The 23,910-nt window shown below is 35.5% G+C and overlaps 1 protein-coding gene across 4 annotated transcripts in view; it reads left to right on the top strand.

Moving 5' to 3' along the window:
• The first annotated feature begins 4,886 nt into the window (after positions 1 to 4,886).
• The window catches only part of LOC136042317 (uncharacterized), a 108,866-nt gene continuing 89,842 nt past the window's right edge, over positions 4,887 to 23,910 (top strand). For 3 of the 4 annotated variants that reach the window (XM_065727268.1, XM_065727269.1, XM_065727266.1), the window contains exons 1-4: positions 4,887 to 5,021; positions 15,013 to 15,205; positions 16,536 to 16,795; positions 17,798 to 17,983. In XM_065727268.1, the coding sequence (XP_065583340.1) occupies positions 17,860 to 17,983 (124 nt within the window). In that variant the 5' untranslated portion in view covers positions 4,887 to 5,021; positions 15,013 to 15,205; positions 16,536 to 16,795; positions 17,798 to 17,859. Of the gene's footprint in view, positions 5,022 to 11,745; positions 13,004 to 15,012; positions 15,206 to 16,535; positions 16,796 to 17,797; positions 17,984 to 23,910 lie in introns of those variants that run through there. The other variant, XM_065727267.1, reaches the window with a different exon arrangement.

The following is a 23,910-nucleotide window of genomic DNA, read 5'->3' as shown; positions in this document are numbered from 1 at the left end:
TTCAATTTTTTCGCTTCTAGGATCTTTATTATTATTGTTGTTATGTGTTTTTTTCTTTTAAATAAATTGAATTTAATTGAATCATTTTATTAATGCTATAACACTATTACAAATGTAAAAAAAAAAAAAATATATATATATTTGGCCCAAGAAGCTTTGCTTGTTATGGGCCATACAACACAATAATAAAGTACTAAAAGAACCATAAATTATACCCTAAATGAAGATGTGGAAGAATAAACGCTAATATACAGTAAAAAAACTGATAGTAATTACAAAGATAGACACAAGTAGAAACCAAGACAGTAGAGAAACAGAAAGACAAAGTTGACATTAGAACATGAGAAAAAATAAGACAAATAAACAAGGACATTAAGAATTAAGAAGATTCCTGAAAACAATTTTAGAAAGAATAAGAGAGGGAAATATCAGTTAGGAAAGAATTCCAAAAAGGAGAAATAATAGGAAAAGAGAAAACAGAAAAACAAGGTTGTTTTGTACAAATCTATTCAATATTCAAAGTGGTCGCAAAATTAACTTTAAATAGAATCGAGTCATAATTACGTATGAGCTTTCTTGAACAAAGATGCCATTTAAACCCGAAGAAAATGAAACACTATTTGCTGACAATTTTCGGAGGTAACAATTGATAGTAGAAAGAAGGAAATAGAATAGTATTTTTATGCATTATTCTTTTCATTTTATAATTTTTAATAAAAATTTTTTAAATTTATATAGATATCAGTCAAAAGTTTTATTTAGCCTATTGCAATTTTATCGATATAACTATATAGTTATAACCAACACAGAATCGTGTCATAAAATTGCCTCTAAGTTAACGTGGTATTTCCATGATGGTAAGACAGCAAATCTAATTGATTATGGTACTGGAAACTGAAGACTGGCAGGATCAATACTAGATACTAGTATAGGAGTGCTGTTCTTGCTGTTAAAAGTAGAGATCACCATTTACTAGCGTGTAGGACTAATTTAAAGCTGAAATTTTTGGAACAGTAAATACCTTACAGGAAGATATGGCGTTGATAGACTCTAGAGCGGCACTATGAGAAAAAATCTCCTGGAAGAGTTGAATCATAAACTGGAGAGGTTACAAATCAAAAATGTAGGAGATGGACTGAAAAATCTTTGAAAATAATTTATGAAGTTGCTGTAGGTGTCTCAGGGAAAAAAGTTAGGAACGCAGCTATAAATATCAGTAGAAACGCTTTATGTTTAATGGAGAGAAAAAAGGTCTTGTACAAGAACTATCTGAGAGATAGATCATATGAAAATAAGAAGAATGTAGAGATAGCGGAGAAAGTATTAAAATATAAAAAGGAGATGTGAAATGGAGACCATGGATAACATTGATGAGGGATTTGAAGATGCAAATAAACGGCATTATAGTAAAATTTTATACTGATATGCTAATAAATAGAGATGGAGTGGTCAAATGGCACAATTAGTGATAAGGAAAGAGTTGAACAGAGATGGGGAGACAATGTTGAGAATGTGCTAAACGAGGATATAGCTACTGGAAAAGATATAGAGTAAAATGAAAAAGTCTGTACACATTATATGTAAAGGACCATTTATTGACCCAAATTCAAGATCAAGGTCATTTTATGCCTACTTTCAAAGTAAAAGGGCAAATTTATCACAGAGGAGGCTCTCTTCTATCATTCTCAGGTGAGCTTCATAAATTTTTGCAACTGTACTTCATCAGTGATAGCAATGCTGAATTGAATGCACGTTGCAGCATTTCTCCCGGCGTTGAAAGGACTATCGTTTTCCAGTTGCAACATCTTTTCCACAATAATAATAATTATAATTATTTAGAATGGAGCCTACGGCTATCTCTTTAATATTAAATTGATAAATCCAGCCACTAACAAAGAAATGGATAAGAAATGCAGCGCAATGAACTGTTATGGCTACAGAATAATGATTCGTCAGGATGAAGAGAATTATATTTTAAAATGCCGTCAATTGTTTCACCAATACATCGTTGATATGTATGCAAAGATTGAATCAGAACGTTTGCTATTCATCTGTCTGAATCAGACCAAGCTCCACTCTAAACAATACATATATTTTCGAGATGCAGTTGTAAATGACGGTAATACCGTTAATATTGGAAGAGTAACGATTTCACCTTCGTCATATGCTGGCAGTCCGTGTCATATGCATGAGTATGCTCAAGATGCCATTGCGTATGTTCTTCTCTATGGTCGTCCAGATTTATTTATTATATTTACATTTAATCCATCTTGGAACGAGATACAGCAACTTTTACTTCCTGGACAATCACCGGTTCATAGACATGACATTACGGCCGGTGTCATCTGGCAAAAGTTGAAATCACAGATAAATTTTAAAGTAAATTTTTAAGTGTTTGGGCCAGTGCGTTGCTGGTTGTAATCAGTGGAATGGCAAAAGCGAGGGTGGCCACACGCACATATACTAATATGGTTATTTGATAAAATTTCTTCTAATGAAATTGACGATGTCATTTCCGCTGAAATACCTGATGTAGATGTCGCTAGGGGCTTACATGACATTGTGGTAAAAAAAATATGATACATGGATCTTGCGATAAACTGAATGAAAATTCACCATGCATGGACAGAGGATGGTGCGCAAAGTACTATCATCGACTTTTAGTACCTAACACAATTACCGGCAATGATGGATACCCTTTATATAGAAGAAGGTCGACCAAAGATGGCGGAAAAAATACAATCCGCACATAAACGTGGAATATTGTAATTTGGTAAAGGCAGTCAAATACATATGTAAATACGTTAACAAAGGCAGCGACATGGCAATTTTTGGCCCGCACTCCGAAATCAGTGATATCGATGAAGTCGTACAATATCAGGCTGGGAGATACATAAGCAATAATGAAGCTGTGTGGCGAATTCCTTCATTTCAATACATCAACGAAGTCCAGCTGTTGTTCGCTTAGCGGTACATTACAGAATGGTCAACGTGTTTATTTTTCGGAATCCAACGTGCAACAAATAGCCCTGAATCCACCTGATACAACGTTAACTGCTTTCTTCGTGTTATGCCAAAATGATTCTTTTGCAAAAAAAAAACTGCTGTATTCTGAAGTGCCTATGTGTTACGCATGGAATGCTAATAAGAAATCATTTGAAGGTCGAAAACGGGGTTAGTCAGTTGACGGTCAACCTAACATCTTCAAAAACCTCGATAGGAAGAATCTACACCATTCACCCAAATCAAGATGAATGCTTCTTTCACCGCCCGCTATTGGTTAATTTGCCCGGCCCGAGGTGCTTTGAGCATTTGAGAACTGTAAACAGAAGTCATCTTGAAGCATAGGCTGTATATATTAATTAATTCCTGCTTCCTGATATATCATAGCTCGCTCAACTAAAATTCCTAAATGCATGAATCATTCTTAACAAAGTCAAGCCTTATTAAGGTATGACAAAGAATCCCAGGGGTGATCGTATCGACCCAGTTGTCCTAGAATTCTACGAGAGGGCTCATTCGAATGGAAATGAAAAGTTCTAGTGCCCTTTTTAAGTGACCAAAAAAATTGGAGGGCACCTAGGCCCCCTCCCACGCTCATTTTTTCCCAAAGTCGTCGGATCAAAATTTTGAAATAGCCATTTTATTCAGCATAGTTGAAAAACCTTATAACTACGTCTTTGGGCACGACTTACTCCCCCACAGTCCCCGTGGGAGGGGCTGCGAGTTACAAACTTTGACCAGTGCTTGCATATAGTAATGGTTATTGGGAAGTGTACAGATGTTTTCAGGGGGATTTTTTGGTTGAGAGGAGGGGGTTATATTGGGGAAACTTTCCATGGAGGAATTCGTCATAGGGAAGAGGATTTCCATGAAGGGGGCGTAGCATTTTCTAGCATTATTTAAAAAAACAATGAAACAATAAATATGAAAAAGTTTTTTCAGCTGTAAGTAAGGCGCAGCATTAAAACTTAAAACGAACAGAAAATATTACGCATATAAGGGGTTCACCTCCTCCTAACACCTCACTCTTTACGATTAAGTATTTTTAGTAATTTCAACTATTTATTCTACGGCCTTTGTGATTCAGGGGTCATTCTTAAGGAATTAAGACAAAATTTAAGCTTTAGTGTAAAGTGCGAGGTACTGACAAGTGGGCGAACCCTCTCATATACGTAATAAAACATACGAATATAGAAGTTTGTTACGTAAGCTAGTTCGTAAATTAAGTATATCTTATACTAATGAAAACGTTCGTAAAAAACTAAAAGTTCTAGTTGCCTTTTTAAGTACCCAAAAAATTTGAGGGCAACTAGGCCTCCTCCCCCCTCCTTTTTTCTCAAAGTTGTTCGATCAAAGCTATGGGAAAGCCATTTAGCCAAATAAATAAATATGCAAATTTCGTTTTAATTATTCATCTGCGGAGAGCCGAAATCAAATCATGGATTAACTAAAAAACGTTCAGAAATTAAATAAAAAACAAGTTTTATTTAACTGAAAGTAAGGAGTGACATTAAAACTTAAAACGACCAGAAATTACTTCGTATATGAAAGGGGCTACTCCCTCTTTAACGCTTTGCTCTTTACGCTAAAGTTTGACTCTTTCTCACAGCTCTGCTTTTTAAAAAAATAAAAAAATAGTATATAGAGCGGGGCGTTGAAGAGGGAGCTGCCCCTTTCATATACGAAGTAATTTCTGTTCGTTTTAAGTTTTAATGTCGCTCCTTACTTTCAGTTAAAAAAAAATGTTTTTTTTATATTTTATATATATTTAAGTGCAATATCTAAAAAGGTATTAAACGCATTGTGACAGTATTGATAATTGTAGCCACTCTAAATAACGTCATTTCTATTTTCTACTACAGATAAAACTGTTTTTGTCTTTTTTGTTTATTCTTTGTCAGACCTTGATAAGGCTTGACTTTGTTAAGAATGATTAATGCATTTAGGAATTTTAGTTTAGCGAGCTATGGTATATCAGGAAGCTGGAATTGATTAATATATATAGCCTATGCTTCAAGGTGATTCCTCTTAACTATTTTTATAATTGGCGCAGTAATATGTTCTTTTAATTTGTTCGTAGTTCTAGCGATAAATTTTTTTCTATTAGTCTTCATTATTATTAATTACTCAAGAGGATCGAATCTTCTTATAGTTGAAGTCCTACTTCAACTATAATCTCTATTTTTAGAAGTTCTACTCTGTGAGAGACAGACAATACTAATCCGTACCTCTAGACTATGGATGATTACGCGTAAATTCTTAAATTAAGAAATATTTCGAGATGTTCAATGCCGTGTAATGATCTGACTTGCTTATATTTTGTGTTTTGAGATACTGGACTTTAAATATAAAAAATAAAACTAGTTTTTTTAACTGAAAGTAAGGAGCGACATTAAAACTTAAAACGAACAGAAATTACTCCGTATGTGAAATGGGTTGTCTCCTCCACAATCCCTCGCTCTTTACGCTAAAGTTTGACTCTGCCACAATTCTACTTTTGAAAACAATTAAAAACTTTAGCGTAAAGAGCGAGGGATTGCGGAGGGGACAACCCATTTCGTACATGGAGTAATTTCTGTTCGTTTTAAGTTTTAACGTCGCTCCTTACTTTCAGTTTAAAAAAAGCTAGTTCTTTTATTTAATTTCTGAACGTTTTTGAATTAATGCATGTTTGATTTTGGCTCTCCGCACTAATGAAATTTGTATATTAATTCTTTTTTTGGTAAAATGGCTTTCTCTTAGTTTTGATCAGACAATTTTGAGAAATAAGGGGTGGGGAAGGAGACCTAGCTGCCCTCCAATTTTTCGGTTACTTACAAAGGCAACTAGAACTTTTAATTTTTAGCGAACGTTTTTATTAGTAAAAAATATACGTAACTTAAGAATTAACTTACATAACAAACTTTTATATTCTTATATTTTTAATATGTATACGAGGGGGTTTGTACCCTTGTTAATACCTCGCTCTTTACATTAAATCGTAAGTTTTGTCCCAACTCTTTAAGAATGACCCCTGAATCAGGAAGGCCGTAGAATAAATAGTTTAAATTACTAAAAATACTTTAGCATAAAGAGCGAGGTATTTATCTCCTTCTAAATACCTCGCTCCTTATGCTAAAGTACTTTTAGAACCCCTCGTATGCCTAATAATCTCTGTTTGTTTTAAGTTTCAATGCTACTCCTTACTTTCAATTGAAAAAACGTTTTCATGTTTATTTTTTCATTGTTTTTTTTATAGTAATGCTAGAAAATTCTGCGCCCTTTTCATTGAATTTTTCTTCCTCCATGACGTATTCCTACAAGGAAAGATCCTGTCACATAGCCCCCTCCCTCAATTCCACCCCTCAAACCAAAAAATCCCCCTGAAAACGTCTGCAAATTTTCCAATAACCATTACTGTATTTAAACACTGGTCAAAGTTCGTAACTTACAGCCCCTCCCCCAGGGATTGTGGGGGAGTAAGTCATTCTCAAAGATATAGTTATTATGGTTTTCGACTAAGCGGAACAAAATGGCTATCTCAAAATTTTGATCCGTTTAGTTTGGGAAAAAAAGAGCGTGGGAGGGGGCCTAGGTGCCCTCCAATTTTTCGGTCACTTAAAAAGGGCACTAGAACTTCTCATTTCCGCTAGAATGAGTCCTCTTGCGACATTCTAGGACCACTTGGTCGATACGATGACCCCCTGGGAAAAAAACAACAACAAATAAACACTCACCCGTGATTTGTCTTCTGGCAAAAAATACGAAATTCCACATTTTTATAGATAGGAGCTTGAAATTTTTTCGAAATGGTTCTCTGATACGCCTAATGCGATGGTGTGATTTTTGTTAAGATTCTATGACTTTTAGGGGGTGCTGCCCCCTATTTTCCAAAATGAGGCAATTTTTTTCAGGCTCGTAATTTTTGATGACCAAGACTAAATTTGATGAAACTTATATATTTCGAATCAGCATGAAAATCCGATTCTTTTGATGTATCTTTTAGCATCAAAATACCACAACGTTTTTTATAGTTTCATTTACTATTGAGCCGGGTCGCTCCTTACTACAGTTCGTTACCACGAACTGTTTGACAGGCAATTCATCCAATTGCAGAATTGCCTCAAAGAGACGCATTATTCACAGGTCACCATCTGGACATCATGTTCTAATAATGTTCATTAATAAGGTTGGCATGAGAAGTTACCCTAATAGCGTACAAGAGCTTATGCTTAATTAGTCGTAGCTAGTTGGTAGTATACAAGGTAACAATAAATTCTTTTGTCCCACCTTGGAAACCCTTTTCTTTTGAAAAATTGTAATGTTCCCTTTGTAATAACCCACTTTACGCTCCCCTGTGTGGTTTATGTTTAAATTTATAGTATTTCTTTTATAAACATTGAAACAATATGTCCTTTGTTAAAACTGATCATCTTACTCCTTAAAATCACCTTACTTCCTCCTTACTCCTTACTCCTTAAAATACACGTACTAAGTTGGAACTTGAAGCTCCATCTCAATACATAACGATTGTCTGTTGTAAAAGGGTTTGGGTACTGAAATACAAAAAAGTACTACGTCGATAGTTCTACCAATAGGTTGCATCGTTCTAAAACAAGTATTTGAAGCCCAAAAAATCAGCTTTGACGGTCTACAGTTTGAGGTGCTTCAAACTTGTTGAAGACACATAGTCATAAGAAGCATTAATACGTAAAAACCTTGGGACAGTATATGTTTTGACGTGAAGATGTTTTGTTGCTTTCCTTCCGCTCCCTATAAAAGGGTTTCGACAAAGGGGACTCTTGTTATTTAGGTATACTGTTTTATTACAGAACTACTACTACTACTACTAATAACTCACTGCAGCACCAAGCCGCCTGAGGCCAACACAGCCACGCACGCTCATCCTCCAACCTAATCTATTTAAAGCCTCCCTCTTTACACCCTCCCAGGAAGTCCCCATTTCCTTTAAATCTTTATTTATGACATCCTCCCAACCCAGACAAGGACGACCTGCTTTCCGTGTAGCTCCAGACGGTTGGCCAAAAAGGACAATCTTCGGCAATCTGTCATCCTTCATCCGTAGAACGTGGCCTAGCCATCTCAACCTTTCTTTCATTATAGCCCCAGAAAGCGGGATTGAACCACACTTTTCGTACAACCTACTGTTTGAAATACGGTCAGTCAGCCGGGTACCCAGAACAATCCGTAGGCAATTTCTCTGGAAAACATCTAGTAAATTTTCATCTGCTTTTCGGAGTGCCCATGCTTCAGAGCCAAATTTGAACACTGTCATCACTGTAGCTTCCAATATTCTAATTTTGGCATGTAGACTTATCTTTCTATTCTTCCAAACTTTTTTTAACTGTGAAAAAACACCTGAGCTTTAGCTATTCTACTTTTAACATCTTCACTGCTCCAACCATCTTTACTAATAATACTACCAAGGTAACTGAAGCTCCCAACCTGATCAATCTTTTCGTTACCTAATTTCACCTGTTCATCTTCACTTATTCCTAGCCTTAGTGACTTAGTCTTCTTAACATTAATTTTCAAGCCTATTTTAGCACCCTGAACTCGTAAAACCTCTAAAAATTCTTTCATTTTGCTCACACTTTCATCTAATATGTTTAAATCATCAGCATAATCTAAGTCCAGGAGCGTTCTTCCTCCCCATTTGATTCCATGGTCTCCAATTGCCTTTCCTTTGCTCCTTAAGACGAAGTCCATCAAAATGATCCATATAAAGGGGGATAGAACACAACCCTGCTTAACTCCTGATTTAATACAAAACCAGTTGCTAACCTCATTTCCTACCTTAACCGCAGCAGTATTATTCTCGTACATAGCGCAAATCACTTTAATGTATTTTTCTGGTATACCATATAACGATAAGACCTTTGTTAACGCTGTTCTATCAACAGAATCGAAAGCTTGCTCATAATCGATAAAACTAAGGACCAAAGGTGTTTGACAACGAAGGGACTTCTCAATTATTAACCTAAGAGTGAAAACATAGTCGACACATCCTCTACCTTTTCTAAAACCGCATTGCTCTTCCCTTAAAATTTTGTCTACAACATGTCTCAGTCTAAAAAGTATCATATTACTCAGTAATTTGCTACCTACAGAGACCAGACTAATGCCTCGATAATTACGACACTCACTCCTTTCTTATACAGTGGTTTAATTAAGGTTTTCCTAAAATCATTGGGATCTACCCCTTTTTCAAAAATCATGCTCATAATCTTCAGTAGCTTATTACTAACCTCAGAGCCACCATATTTAAGAAATTCATTAATCATACTATGAACACCTGGGGCCTTAATATTTTTTAATCCTTTTAGTACTGTCACTAATTCTTCCTCACTAAACAAATCTTCCTTCACATCCAAGGGATCACAAACTTTTTCATTTTCATCTATATCTTTTCCTGCAACAGTATCTCGGTTTAGCACATTCTCAAAATGTTCCACCCATCTTTCTTTAACTTTTTCCTTATCACTAATTGTGGCCCCATTTCTATCTTTAACTGGGACTAGTCCGGATTGGCTACTCCCTTTCAATTTATTAACATGCCAGTATAATATTTTACTATTATGCCGTCTAGCCGCATCTTCCAGATCCTCAGCAATTTTATCTCGCCTCCACTTCACATCTCCTTAGTTCATATTTTAATGCTTTCTCCACTTTCTTTACATTCCTTTTGTTTTCATACGACCTATCACTCAGATAATTCTTATACAAACCCCTTCTACTCTCTATTAAACCTAAAGCTTTTTCATTAATATTCCTAGTTGCAGTCTTAGCACTCTTCCCTAGGACACCATCAGCAACTTCACAAATTGTTTTTCTGAAATTATTCCATCCATCTTCCACGTTGTCAAATTTTAAACCCTCAAGTTTAGTACTCAACTGTTCCTGGAATTTTTTTCTCAAATTTTCATCCTGAAGTCTACCACCATCATAACTTTCCGGGAGGGAGTTGCCCTTCCGAAATTTCAGCTTTAAATTAACCTTAGACACTACTAGATGGTGATCTTTACTTTTAACATCAATAACGGCACTCCTATACACCCTAGTATCTTGTATTGATCCTGCTAGTCTTCTGTTTACAATAACATAATCAATAAGGTTTGCAGTCTTACCATCACGTGAATACCATGTCAACTTATGGGCCATTTTGTGACCAAACACCGTTTTGGTTATAACTAGGTTGTTATACCTACGAAATTGCAAAAGCCTATAGCCATTACTGTTTTCTTTTCCTACACCAAATTTACCTAGGCTAGGATACCATCTATCCCTATTTCTACCAACCTGGGCATTGAAATCTCCTAGCAAAAACACCATATTTCTACCTGGTACCCTATCTATTTGCTCCTGTAACTGTAAGTAAAATTCATCTGAGTCACTAGTATCTCCATCAGTTGGTTCAATGGGGGCATATACTACTATAACTGATACCCTAAACTTTTTAGTCATAAAATGAGCAATTAGTATTCTATTATTAATACCTTCCCAGCCTAAACAAGACTTAGCAGCTTCCTTATTCATCATGAGCCCTACTCCCTGTCTATGTACCCCATCCTTCCTGCCTGAGTAAACAAATTCTATGTCACCTAATTTCATGCTTCCTACCCCTGGGATATGAGTTTCTGAAACTTCTAATAAGTCCAGTTCAAAGCGTCTGAATTCGTCAGTCAAAATGTCGATGCGATAGTCATTTTTTAACGTCATAACATTCCAAGTTCTAATTTTTATGTTTTTGCTGGTAATTATTATTGCCGCTTACCTGCCACGTATATTATCATTATTAGTAAATTATCACCACACTACCTTTGTTATACATAATTATCATTACCAGCTGCTTACCTGCAATGTATATTATCATTAATGGTATATTACCACTATATACCATTGTCTTACATGTTTATCATTGCGAGCTACTTATCTGATAGGTATATCATTAATGGTATCAAGTGAAAGAGGCAGCTACAGAAATTGTCGGAGTAAGGGACAAAAAACCCAATAGGTGGATTTCACAGAAGACAATAGAACTCTCTTTAAGGAAGAACCAAATGACCGATAGACACTCTACTTCTTTTGAAGTACTCCGCAAAGATTGTCACAAATCTGCTAAGGCAGATAAACAATCAAATTATTTTATTGTAGCCTGTGAAATGGAAAAAGCTGTTTCACACAATGATTCACGGAAACTCTACTAGCTCCTAGGCGAATCAAACGGGAACAAAAACCAAAGATCTACCCCCACGCTACTTAGTAAGGACAACAAGCTCCTCACGAGCAAAGAAGATGGTATCGAACCATAGTGTACTCACTTCGAGAAGCTCCTTCACCCGCCAGAAAATGACCACAGCCAACCCACTCCATCCCACAACAATTCTGAGTCACCTACCATGTATGAAGATCACAATATCGTCCCTCCAAGCAGAGAAGAAATTATCTATGCCATAAAATTATTGAAAAATAATAAAAGCCCTGGCTTCGGCAAATTACCGGCTGAATTTCTCAAGGCCCTTCCAGACGTTGCTACCGATAAGCTCCACAACTTACTTACAGATGTCTAAGTTAATGAATACATTTCTGAAGATTGGAGGATCTCTGTAATAATTCCTTTATTTAAAAAAGGGGATCGAACCGATTCTACAAATTATAGAGGAACTTCCCTGATACCGATTTCTGCAAAAGTTTTTACAATAATAGTATTAATTAGGCTCAGAAATATGAGGAATGGCTGGAGGAGGCCAAATCAAGCAGGATTCAGACCTGGTACGGGATGCTGTGATCACGGTTTTAGCCTGAGACAGATCCTGGAACACCGCCTTATAAACCAGCAGGAAACAATACAAGTTTTATCGACATTGTAACGGCCTTTGACTCTTTGAAGAGTAACTCTCTCTGGGATATGATGAGGGATGATAGAGTACCGGAGAAAACTGTTCGTTTAATTAAGGCTTATTACGAGGGAACGAGGGCATTTGTAAGAGCAGACGGATAAATATCTAATGGACTACCAAATGACAAAGGAGTGCGACAGGGTTGTGCCCTATCGCCATTTTATTTAACTTTGTCATCGACCAGATCCTGAAGACCCTTGACAAATATATAGGTGTGGCAATCAGTCCCACACTATCAATGACAGACCTTGATTACACCGATGATGTAGATATCTTGGCTGAGTCTGTAACCGAAACACAGCTCATGATAGATGACATTGCTGCTAGATCCCTTGCTAGCGGACTAAAGATAAGCCAATCGAAAACAAAGTCAATGCGCACCTCTGGCTAGATGAAACTTCCGATCACGTTAAATGGCGTCCCAATCGAGGAGGTCCAGAATGTCAAATATCTAGGTTCCCTAATAAATTCAAAGGGCAAAGCTCTAAAGGAAATACAAAGCCCCATCTCTGCCGCCTAGGCAGCGTTCATTCAGTTTTGGAAGTATCTCTGGCTACGAAATGAAATCTCCCTTGGAACTAAGCATCGTATATATAAGCATTGGTCCTCTCTCCACTTCTTTATGGTTGCGAAATGTGGCCCCTCACAACTGGAGAAGCTAACGACCTTAACGTCTTCCACCACAAGTGTGTCCACTTTATTCTTGGCCTGTGTCTCTCTGACCGCCTCTCTAATGATGTCATCAGAAGAAAATACGGTGATATACCACTTTTCTCAAATGTTGTGAAAGCGAGACGACTACGGTGGTTCAGGCATACATTGTGCCAACCGGACGACTCGTTCAACAAACAGTGCTTGAAATGCCAACTCTTTACGCACTGGAAGAAGAAGTCTGGAGGACAAGAAAGACATGGTTATCGACTGTTAGAGCTGACGCCGAGCCAATGGGATTTCAAGAAGCACGGGCATCACTGGAATAGGCAATGGATTCTGCTGATAGAGCAAATCACACTTGAGAGAAAGCAATGGATAGACGCTTCTTGGCAAAATCTGGGTGCCATGATGGGCCTGGACAAGGTTCGAACATGACCCAAGTACAAGTAAGTAAGAAAGTACCACTAATTTATCACTGTATTACATAATTATCATTGTAAACTGCCTACCTGCCATGTATGTTCTTCCTGTTTAAACAAGCAATAATTGTAAAATCATGTGTGTAGGTTAATGTTACTCAAAGAGCAGCATATCTTTTTTTTTCTTTGTGGAAAAATATGCAATCCAGGATTTTCTGACTAAAAAAACGGTCTATATAGGTTAAGAGTCTGAGAAAATTCGTTAAAAGCCTTAATTCTTAAAAAATAAATCACAGTGACGTTATAAATATGGAACACATTTCAAGAAAATAAATCGTATACCCCTCCCACACTGTGATCGTATCGCTTTTAGTATCGATGACGCATGCTACATCAAAAAAGGAACATAGCTAAGCATAAAATACCAAGTGTAATGAAGTATTTTTACAAAACGTGTTTTAAGTAGTTCCATAATGCTTAGAAGACAAAAAAAAAAACTAGACCATCTAATCTGACAAAACCAATCCGAGCAGCTAACTTAATGGGTATTAAAAAATATCTGAAGCAATGGTAAAAGAAAATGAAGAATAAAGAAACTTGTGGTTATAATACTTGGTGCAATGACAATTTAACGATCAAAATTACGCGCTGCTGCGAGAATTACAATTGACAGTGCTAGTCTGAACGTGTCAAAAATAAAAGTGACAAGTTCCACAAAAGGAACATAGCTAAGCAAAAAATATCAAGTGTAATTATTCTATTTACAAAAGGCGTTTTGAGCAGTTTCATCATGCCCAGTGGTCAAATGACCAACTTAGACCATCATATTTGACAATATCAATCCGGGCAGCTAAGGTGAAAGCTATCAAAAAAATATCTGAAACAATGATAAACAAAATTAAGAAAAAATAAGTAAAAAAAAGAAGAACAAAAGGAATATCCGGTCCAAAGATAAATGACAGCCAGAGTTAAAACAATTCAAAAACAAAAGTGAAGAACAAACAAAAAATATGAGGTTACAAGACATGCAATAGCAAGAAGAATTGTTTTTTGTCAACCATCCCTGTGCCAGAAAAATGGTCTAAATGGTTTTAAGGAACTTAAAGAAGAGGGTGCAGCTAGAAAACAAGTGACAACGAGTATCAATATTTACAAACCTGCCGCTTAGCCGTGCTAGTTCCCAGTGGCATAGCCACTAAGCTCCTGGTACTATATACTATCTCCTGAAACGAACCATTATTGTTATGTATTTTATGCATTATTTCTCGAAAACAGCTCCATATTTTTTCGGGAAAATTGGCATCCAGGGATTTTATGGCCTAAGAAAACGATTTATATAAGAATGTTTACAGGAACTTAAATTTCCAGTATCTGTCGCTCGATAAGAGCTCGAATTTTGAATCTGAAATTGCATTAGTCCTTTCGAAATTTCTGTGACATTTGTGTCCATAAGAAAATGGTTGGATTAAAAAAAAAAAAATATTAATAATAAACACTGAGCCCACTTCGCACTTAACTGAGGTAGCACTACTAAAAGTGATTTTTGCAATTCTAAGTGTCTTAAAGTGACTCTCTATGTTATGTTGGGAAGAGTGTGAATCTTAATAAAAATACTTCCCTTCTATATAATGAGCTATTTTGTATAGACCAGAAACGTTTATATTTCTTGCATCTTCTATTGATTATATTCCTTCCTAAAAATTCCAGCTTTCCTTTGCATTTTAATTTATCCAGATTATTTATTGAATATATAAAGCAACTATTATATAATTAAATATGATGAATCATTTTCAGTCGTAATTAAACAAATTATAAAAAGTAGGCTGATTTAACCTTTATGGAGATCCATTTTCAATGGTCACCTGGTTCTGCAATTTAGTTCTGAACAGCAATTTGTCGAAACTACAGCATAATACTAAAATATAATTTTCCTTTCCTGCAGATTAAAATGCCAAAATCTTCCAAGAGTATTGTTTTGACTAGTATTGAATTAGATTTTCACGAGTGCGAGTCAAAAAGACCATTTTGAATTTTAGGTTGGTAAATGCTACCACTATGACAGTTTCATGTAGAGGATCTTCAAGAGGAGGGAGACGCAATCGAAATAAGACAAAACCAGCAGAGAGTAAGCCATATCACGAACAACTAGAAAAAACATTAAAATCAACAGCATCTACTGTATCTGAGAAAACAAAGGGCGCACAAAAACCAGGAGCTAGCAAAATACAGGTATTTAATTACCAAAAATTGATTATTATATGCCGATATATGCCGACATCTTCCTAGTGGTTGAATCAATCTAATAACCCATTTTCCTATTTCCAAAAGTTCTAAAAAGTTGACAATACTGTTTAGATAATGCTTCAAGCTTTTGTCCTCGGAGATTTTCTGTATCTTTAAATAGAAAATCCGCTTAAGAAAGACCTAGAAAACTAAAATTGGTATGAAATCATAATTTTGAGGTTAAAAATAATAAAAATGACACAATTATCGTTTTGCCTATCTAATTGCAACGTTTTTTTTAAACACATTGAATATTATTTATATGTTTTACTAATAGAATACCATTTGGAATATCAATTTCAACAAAACAAGCCTTGGTATTGATTTATATTGATAATACCAATTACAATTTTGTTATAATTTTTACAACAGTAAAAAAAATAACACAGAATTAGAAAAAGAAGAAACAAAATGAAAAGAAAACACTTAAGGACAGTTTAGTCACGCAACTTAAACCTACCTACAAAACACAATTTATTTACAAAAACAACCGAATTTGACAAAATAAACAAAGGATTATTTCCTTTTTAAGGTTTTATTGTATTTTTCTGTCAAAAGGTATTCATACAAGACCTTAAATGGGTTATTGCTATGCTGATATTGATCAAAACCCATAGGAACCATATGAAATTTACGACGACACAACCAAAGTTTTACAAGGTAATGACTGTCAAATTAATTAGTTGTTAACAGTGACCAGCCATTTATTTTGTATCAAGGATTTATTTAGGCTCTAGAGCACAGGAAAGCAGATTTTGTGTCCAAATGTTTTTATTTTCTATCCGTCGAGACCTAACTCTATTCGGAACATAGCCAAAAACTCCCTAAAGTAATTTGAGAACAGAAGGAGACACAAGGCGTTTAACCAATTTATCCAAACAATCAATATTGTTTCAAATGTACAGTTTAAATGAATTTAATAATAGTCCTAATTTTACTAAACAAAGTGCAGGAATGATTTTGACTAATGCAAACCCTTTTTATTCTTTTTTTGCTTAACTTGATGAAAGAAATAGATAAACATCTGTCAAATTTGGGATTGAACAATGTCCACTATCCACTACCTACCATTACATTAAGCCCACATTGTTATTCAGAGTTAAGTCTTGACACAGGCATTCCTCTTTTTCACAGATGAGGTGAGAGATAACATCCATAAAATTTTTGATATTTTTGTTTCAAGTCCACTTTTATAGTTTCACACTCGATGCTAGATATCTTACTTGTATGTAACTACGTTTAACTATGTAATTATGTTAACATCTGGCCTTTTCAGCTTGTTGATCCCAGTAATAAATCAGCAGACGCTTGTTTATCAGATCTGTACGACGCAGACTATGATGGTGACAAAGAAATTGAAAAGCAATTGAAGGATTTTCGAGCAATTGACCAATTCTTTGTCGAGCAATATTTGATAAAAAAAAACTGTTGAAGGTGATGTGCCTGGAGATAAAAGGAATGAAACTAATGCTTGGGATGCTGAGAACAGAAGGTCTCAAAGCAGAAGTGGAGGACCACCCAGATGTAGAGGGAGAGGTGTGTAATGACGATATTACATACCTTTGTTTAAGATGAGGTGGGAAATCAGTTCAGAAATAGCCTTGATTTAACCATATCCAATAGTTATTCCATTAAACTGGTAAATTTATTAAGAATAATTTACGCAATTGTATCATCCTTTTGGTGTGTTTTAGTAATTTTATATTTATTGTGTAACTTCCCCTTTTTTATTTAATATCTTGCTTGTTTTTAAACCTGTTCATTTTTTGTTTTCCTCTGTCGCTTTTGTGAAACTCTTTTTTACTTCCATTACTCATTTTCATTTCAGAGCACCCTTCCCCCCAAAGACATTACATAGGAATTTGGATATGGGCATTATATTCACCATAGTAGCCGCTATGAATTTGGTTGTAAGTTACGCGGTTTACCTCTGGGTCACATCATATAGCAATTGTTATTGCGAATTATTCAGAATTTTTAGGGGGAGGGGGGAGGATTTTAGGCAGGGGGATTTTGCACTGGGAAAATTTTTCACACGAGGAAAGTTTCTGGGAAGAATGTTTTAGATAAAATTTTGCACAAGGGAGGAAAGAGATTTTTAGGTATGACTAGAAAAACCCGTCAGAAATTCAATAGAAAAATTACCTTTTTCAGTCATTAAATGGAGCAACATAAAAATTCAAATGATTGGAAATTATTCTATGTGTGAGGGGGGCCATCTCGTCCTCAAAACTCGCTCTTTACGATAAAATATCACCTTTTGTGGCAACATTCTAATAAAGACTAGTCAAACTTTAAGAACTTTAGACTGCATTGTAAAAAGTGAGGGTTGAAAACTGGTAGCATACAAAATCATTTCTGTTCACTTTATGTTTTAATGTTGCTCCTTTTTTGTAGTTGATTGTTTTTAATATTAGCAAGAACGACCCAAGTACCGTTATTAAATATAAATTCTTAATCGAGAAAATACTGCGTGTTGTTTGTTGAATTTTCCCTATCCTGCTAGTGTTGATGACTAATTAGTTTTAATATTTAAAGGTCGCGGAAGATTTGTTTCTTCAAATGGGTCAGAAAGAGTTAGAGATGGAAGAGGTCAAGGTATGGTTGGTGCTCGTAATGTTGGCTATCGGGGAAACATACCCACAGAAGTCACTGTTTTTGGCTCACCCATGGAAGCCCAAAGTGGAACACTTCAAGAAAAGTCAGATGAAGAAGTTACAGTTGGCAAGTTCTGTTCCTCAAACGTATATACTACCCTATATCAGTGGATTTAAAATCTTCGACTTTATGAAAAAATTCAATTTTTAGGATGCAAATGATCCCGCAATGTTCTGAAATTATTTCCATTGGAGTTAAAACATTCCGAAACTCTTTGGGTAAATAAATCTCGTAGAAAAAGGGTAATACGGAACTCGAAAATAGCGAAACCACGCTGTTAGATAAACACATAAAATTGATAATTTCGTAAATCAAAAAGAGTGTGTTTAGTCATATCTGGCTACGGGCTACATAAGTTTTCAAACAGTTCCTCGTAACGAACTGTAATTAAGGAGTGATGCGGCTCAATAGTAACCAAAACTTAAAGGAACAGAGTCTTGATAATAATAAATACATCAAAAGAGTCAAATTTTGATGCTTATTCAAAATATATAAAATTCATGAAGTTTAATTTTACCCTCAATAGTTATGAGCCTGAGAAAGTTTGCTTTGAAAAAGGGGGAAAACACCCTTAAGAAATCAAGTGATCTTAAGGCAAATCATACCAAAAGTTTCAAAATTTTGCAGAACCCTACTGTAAAGGTTTCAAGCTCCTATATACAATGAGGTAGAATTTTGATTTTTTTTTTCCAGAAGCATGATCACGGACTCGTGTGTATTTTTTTTTCAGGGGTAATCACATCGAGCCAGTGATCCTAGAAAATCGGATGAGGGCTCATTGGATCGGGAAATTAAATTTTAAGGTATTTTTAACTTACGAAGGAGTGACCAGATCTTTATGAAATTTCATATTTAGAAGGACCTTGTAACTCAGATCTCTTATTTTAAATCCTGACCGGATCCAGTGTCATTGGGAGGACTGGAAATCTTGGAAAACGCTTAGAGTTGAGAGATCAGGATGAAACTTGGTGGGCAGAATAAGCCCAAGTCCTAGATACATGATTTCCTTAACAAGGAAAAAAAAATCACAATCGGCTTTAGGCCCCGCTTGTAGTCATTAATAGTATACTACTATTTACAATAGGAGGAAATGTTCTGGGTAGAATGTTCTTGAAGAGATTGTACACAATGAGGGAGGAGATTTCCAGGTTTGATTTGGAAACCGTTTAGAAAATAGCTAAAGTGTTTTTTTTTCAGCTGAACGCTACTAGCAGCACTAAAACTTAAAACGAACAAAACTTGTTGCATATATGGTGGGTGCTACCACATCTCAAGCCCCATTATTTATGGTAAAGTTTTATTTTTAGTCACAATGCATTGAGACAGACAAGTCAAAAATAAGGGGCGTTTAATTTAAATAAAAAGTAGTTTTAAAGAGCTTTAAAACTGTAGCGTAAGAAGAGAGGGTTGTAAACAGGGTACTCTCCGTTGTATACAAAATAACTTGTTTTGACATTAAGTTTCACTTTCAGTCGAAAAAATGTATTTTGTTGAATTTTAGAAGGAACTAATCAAACAGCGTTATAGAATTTATACTTTAATCAACAGAATATTTTACGATGTTTAGAGATGTTTCAATATCGTGCTGCTGTTGGTGATGAATTTTTTATTTTTTAATTGATGGGTCGCGGAAGATTTTTATTAACAAATGGTTCAGAGAAGGGCAGAAGAGTAAGAGGTAGTGGTTGTGCTCGTAATAGTCACTTTGAACGTCGGATAAATATACCCAAAGACGCCACTGTGTTCAAAACGCCAAATGAAACTTGTGGTAGTTTACCTCAAAAAAATTCGAAAGAAGAATTTAAAGTTGGTGAGTTTTGTGACTCAAATGTATAAAATAGGATTCAACAGTGAATATGAAATTTAGACTTACAAGAAAGTTCAATTTCTGGGATACAGACAATCCCACCACTGTTAGAAGCTGGCTGTTTCTTGTGTATGAGAAGCATTGAACTAATAAAAAGCATATTAAGCTTTTGAGTCTCTACATTTTTTTACAAGTTCCAATTTCTAAGCATCTACGCTGGAGTGGTGATGGGGTGGTAATAGCAGGTCATCTTTAGAAATGGTTTTGATAGCAGATAAAAAAAACAGCGTTAAAGCTTAGATATCCAGAATTCATGACCTTAAATGTGCTTCCTGTTATAACTTTTGAATGATGTGGAGAAAGGAATTGAACAGCTTTTTTCTTATTAAATTATTTTGTTCTTAAAGTTTGAATATAAAAATATATATTTATATATTTATATTTATAGAATATAAATAAAACACGATAGTAGTTTCAGTCAATTAATATTTTACTGTTATGTTTAGGTAACTCCATTATATTGAAGAAGTAGGTTCACCCTAGGTAGTAGAAGGGTTGAGGTGTATCCTCGTCAATTTTCAGGAGGTTTCTTTCTTTCCTTGAACATGGTACCTATATAGGCCTTTTTAGGGACGGAGGTAGTACTCGTTTAGCTATACTGGCAACTCTTCAGGGGGTCACTCCCTCCATGACGTACCTAACAATTGTTTTAAGGACCGCTATGTCTCATTTTCATTGTATCTATATGGTATACTGCGACATAGTATGGGCAATTCTTGACAGCATTTCGTCCGAGTAAAATTTTATAGGGCAAATCTTCTAGAATCAAAAACTTTTTTTCACCCCGTGTCGGGTGGATCCAAGGGAGGCCGCGGAGGGCCTTAGGCCCTCTAATATTTTTCTGACACCCTCATTCGCATTCCGTTCTTTTTTCTTTTTTACTCTTTTTTTAAGTATACTTGTCAATTTGATCAATTATTAGTAGGTGATTTACCCATTTAACAACAAAAAGCAAAAATCTTCTATGAATGTAAAGAGCAAAGTTAAAACTTAAAACGAACAAAAATTATTTATCTTCAGCCGGTTCAGTATTAATCTGCAAAATTGGCATAAAAACCTTTGATTACTGCAAAGGTTTTTCAACAGACAAAGAACTTTCCCCTATTTCACGGAAACCTGTTGAAAATAAAGTGGTATCTTCAAGACGTTTAATAAATGTGGTAACACAGTTATAGCTATTTGTCTATTCACAATGACATATTGAACTGTAGCCTTGTAGCTAAAAGTTCAAAATGGATAAAAAATGAAAAATCTGGACACGAGCATAGAGTGCATAAGAGACGAAAACTGACTGCTGAGCGTGCAAGGGGATTGAAGGCTTTTTCCGGATATTTTTGTGAAATATCCGAAAATACCCTGAAATCGAAAGGTAAGTTTTGAATAATAATAAACCTCCTCCACCCTCAAAAATCCTTAATTTTAGTTTTGTGACTAATTAAATAGTGAATGGCCCAATAGGGCTCTCGTATAAATCAATCTATCTATCGATATATATTAACTATATAGCTAATGTGGTTGAAATTAGATGAATGAAAGAATTTAAAGCAATTTAGGCAAGGAACAGATACATGGGGTTGTAGGGAGCGACCCTTCTCCTAAGACACTTCTGGCACGCTTTTAAAATTAACTTTTTAATTTGGTGCCCACCTCGAATCACATTAGCGTTCTTGGTTCAGCAGCCCCCTTACCCAAGATTTTGCTTTTGATCTGTTAAAGATTCAAACATGAAACTGCTCGCAAGATCAGTTTCATGTTATAAAATTATAAGATAAACCTCGTTTTCATGAAAAATTAATCATATAATTTAACTTGCTTGCTAGATATTCATCTTCAGGATTTGTTTTATTTTTTATTTTTTTGGAAGATTTGTTTTATTCTCTTTCTTGTGAGCCCGTCAATTGAGGGTATGGTGTCTGGACTTCAATTATGGGGATATGACAAGGCAATTTACAACATTGATTTATGTTAAGGAGTAATTTTTTTGGACTGCCCCTGTCAACTCCCCACTCAAAAAAATTCTTAATTTTAGTTTTGCGACTAATTAAATGGCGAATGGCCCAATAGGGCTTTCGTGTGATAAATCTGTCTATCTTTTTATTTTAACCATGTAGCTAATTTGGTTGAAATTAGGTGAAGAAAAGAGTTAAAAGTAATTTAGGCCAGGAACAGATCCATGGGATTGGGGGTGACCCTTCCCTCAAGATATTTATGGCACCAGTATTCTGTACTTTTTTTCTTTTTTTATAATAAACTTTTTAGTTTGCTGCACAACATTAGTCACATTGGCGCCTTTGGTCCATTGGCCCCCATACCCAAGAATTTGCTCTTGATCTGCTTGAGATTCAGACATGAAACTGCTCGCAGGATCAGTTTACGAATCATTTCGTCATAAAATTACAAGATAAACCTCATTTTCAGGAAAAACTATACCTACGTTACCCGGGCAACATGAAGTGTTGCGGCAACCTTTGTCCGGCTTCGCCGGCTAAAGTATTGCGAGAGCAACACTTTGGTTTTGTTTCTTCGCTATCGATCAGTAATCACATGATCAAAGGCTATTCCTCAGCGGTGATAGAACAACAACAAAATAGTATCGAAAGAAGGGACTAAATTGACTTTGCAGCCAGTTGAAATTTATCCGTTTCAATCGTAGACATCATGACCGATGAAAAAACGGGACAATATCTTATATAATCTAGTTGATATTATAAAGCTATCCCTAACTTTTCAGGATCAAAATACCATAGATGACATTCTGTTAATTATTACGAAACTACCTCATTGTTTTACATTCTCGTTTGTGCTTGTTTCTTCACTATCGGTTAAATGATGAAGTTGTCAGGCTATCGAAGTTACTAAAACGGCATGTTCTAACAAGAACGCAATCAGTTATCACATGACCAAAGGCTTTTCCTCAGCGTTGAAAAAAACAACAACTACAAAATAATATCGAAAAAAGGGACTAAATTGACTTTGCAGCCAGTTGAGCTTTATCTTCATCAATCATAGACATCGTGACGGATGAAAACTTGGAACAATATCTTATATAATCTAGTTGGTATTATAAAGCTATCCGTAACTTTTGAGGATTAAAATACCATAGGAGACACTAATTATTACGAAGCTACCTTATTGTTATACGTTATCGTTTGTACCCGTTGCGTAAACACTTAATTCTGTCAGATTTAAAGAGATCGAACACAATATTCACCAATTCGCACAAATTTCTAGCTCAAAGTGAACAGATTCTTACTTACAAGTTCCTCTTCCGTGATAGACATCAAGCTCACCGGAAACAAATAAATGGGTACACCAACTAGCAAAAGCTGCAAACCCCTCATCGCTGAAGATGATTGTAGCCCAACAGCTGATTATTACTTATAATTCCCCTAAATGTCTTACCATTGGAACCAAATTGGTTTAACCATCAAATACACCGGAAACAAATAATAGGTACACCAACTAGCAAAAGTGACAAACCCATCATTGCCGAAGATGATTATGAGCTAACAGCCGTTTCTCGCCCAAAGTAAACCGATTCTTACTTATAAGTCCCTCTCCCGTGATAGGCATCAAATTCCCCGGAAACAAATAAATGGGTACACCAACTAGCATAGTTGCAAACCACTCATCGCTGAAGTTGACTGTAGTTTAACAGCAGATTATTACTTACAAGTCCCCTACATGTCTCACCGCTGGAACCAAATTGGTTTTACCATCAAATACACTGGAAACAAATAATAGATACATCAAATAGCAAAAGTTGCTAACCCCTCATTGCATATGGTGATTATTACCTAACAGCCAACTGTTGCTTACAAGTCCTCTATATGTCTCACAATTTGTATCGGCCTAGATTTCGTTTCAGTGCGTACCTTACTACTGAAGTTGGCAACTCCTTGAAACTTTCAAACTGAAAGCAAACTTTCAAACTTTACCTCATGAAGGAATTTTTGTACCAAGAAACGGATGTCATATACTTTCATCAGCTCATCAAGAGCTATTGATTGCCGTCAAAAAAAATTCTATCTGTCTTAGTTCAAAAGTTGATTTTTTTTTTTTGCCGTAGGCCAACTTTCTAACGTCACCACTTAGAAAGGAGCAAAGGATAAGCTCCAAATTTCTT

The sequence above is a fragment of the Artemia franciscana genome, unplaced genomic scaffold (genome assembly GCF_032884065.1).
Source record: "Artemia franciscana unplaced genomic scaffold, ASM3288406v1 Scaffold_1089, whole genome shotgun sequence".
NCBI classification, from domain to species: domain Eukaryota; kingdom Metazoa; phylum Arthropoda; class Branchiopoda; order Anostraca; family Artemiidae; genus Artemia; species Artemia franciscana.
Note: the sequence above shows the minus strand (reverse complement) of the source record. Positions and strands in the feature narration are given on the sequence as shown.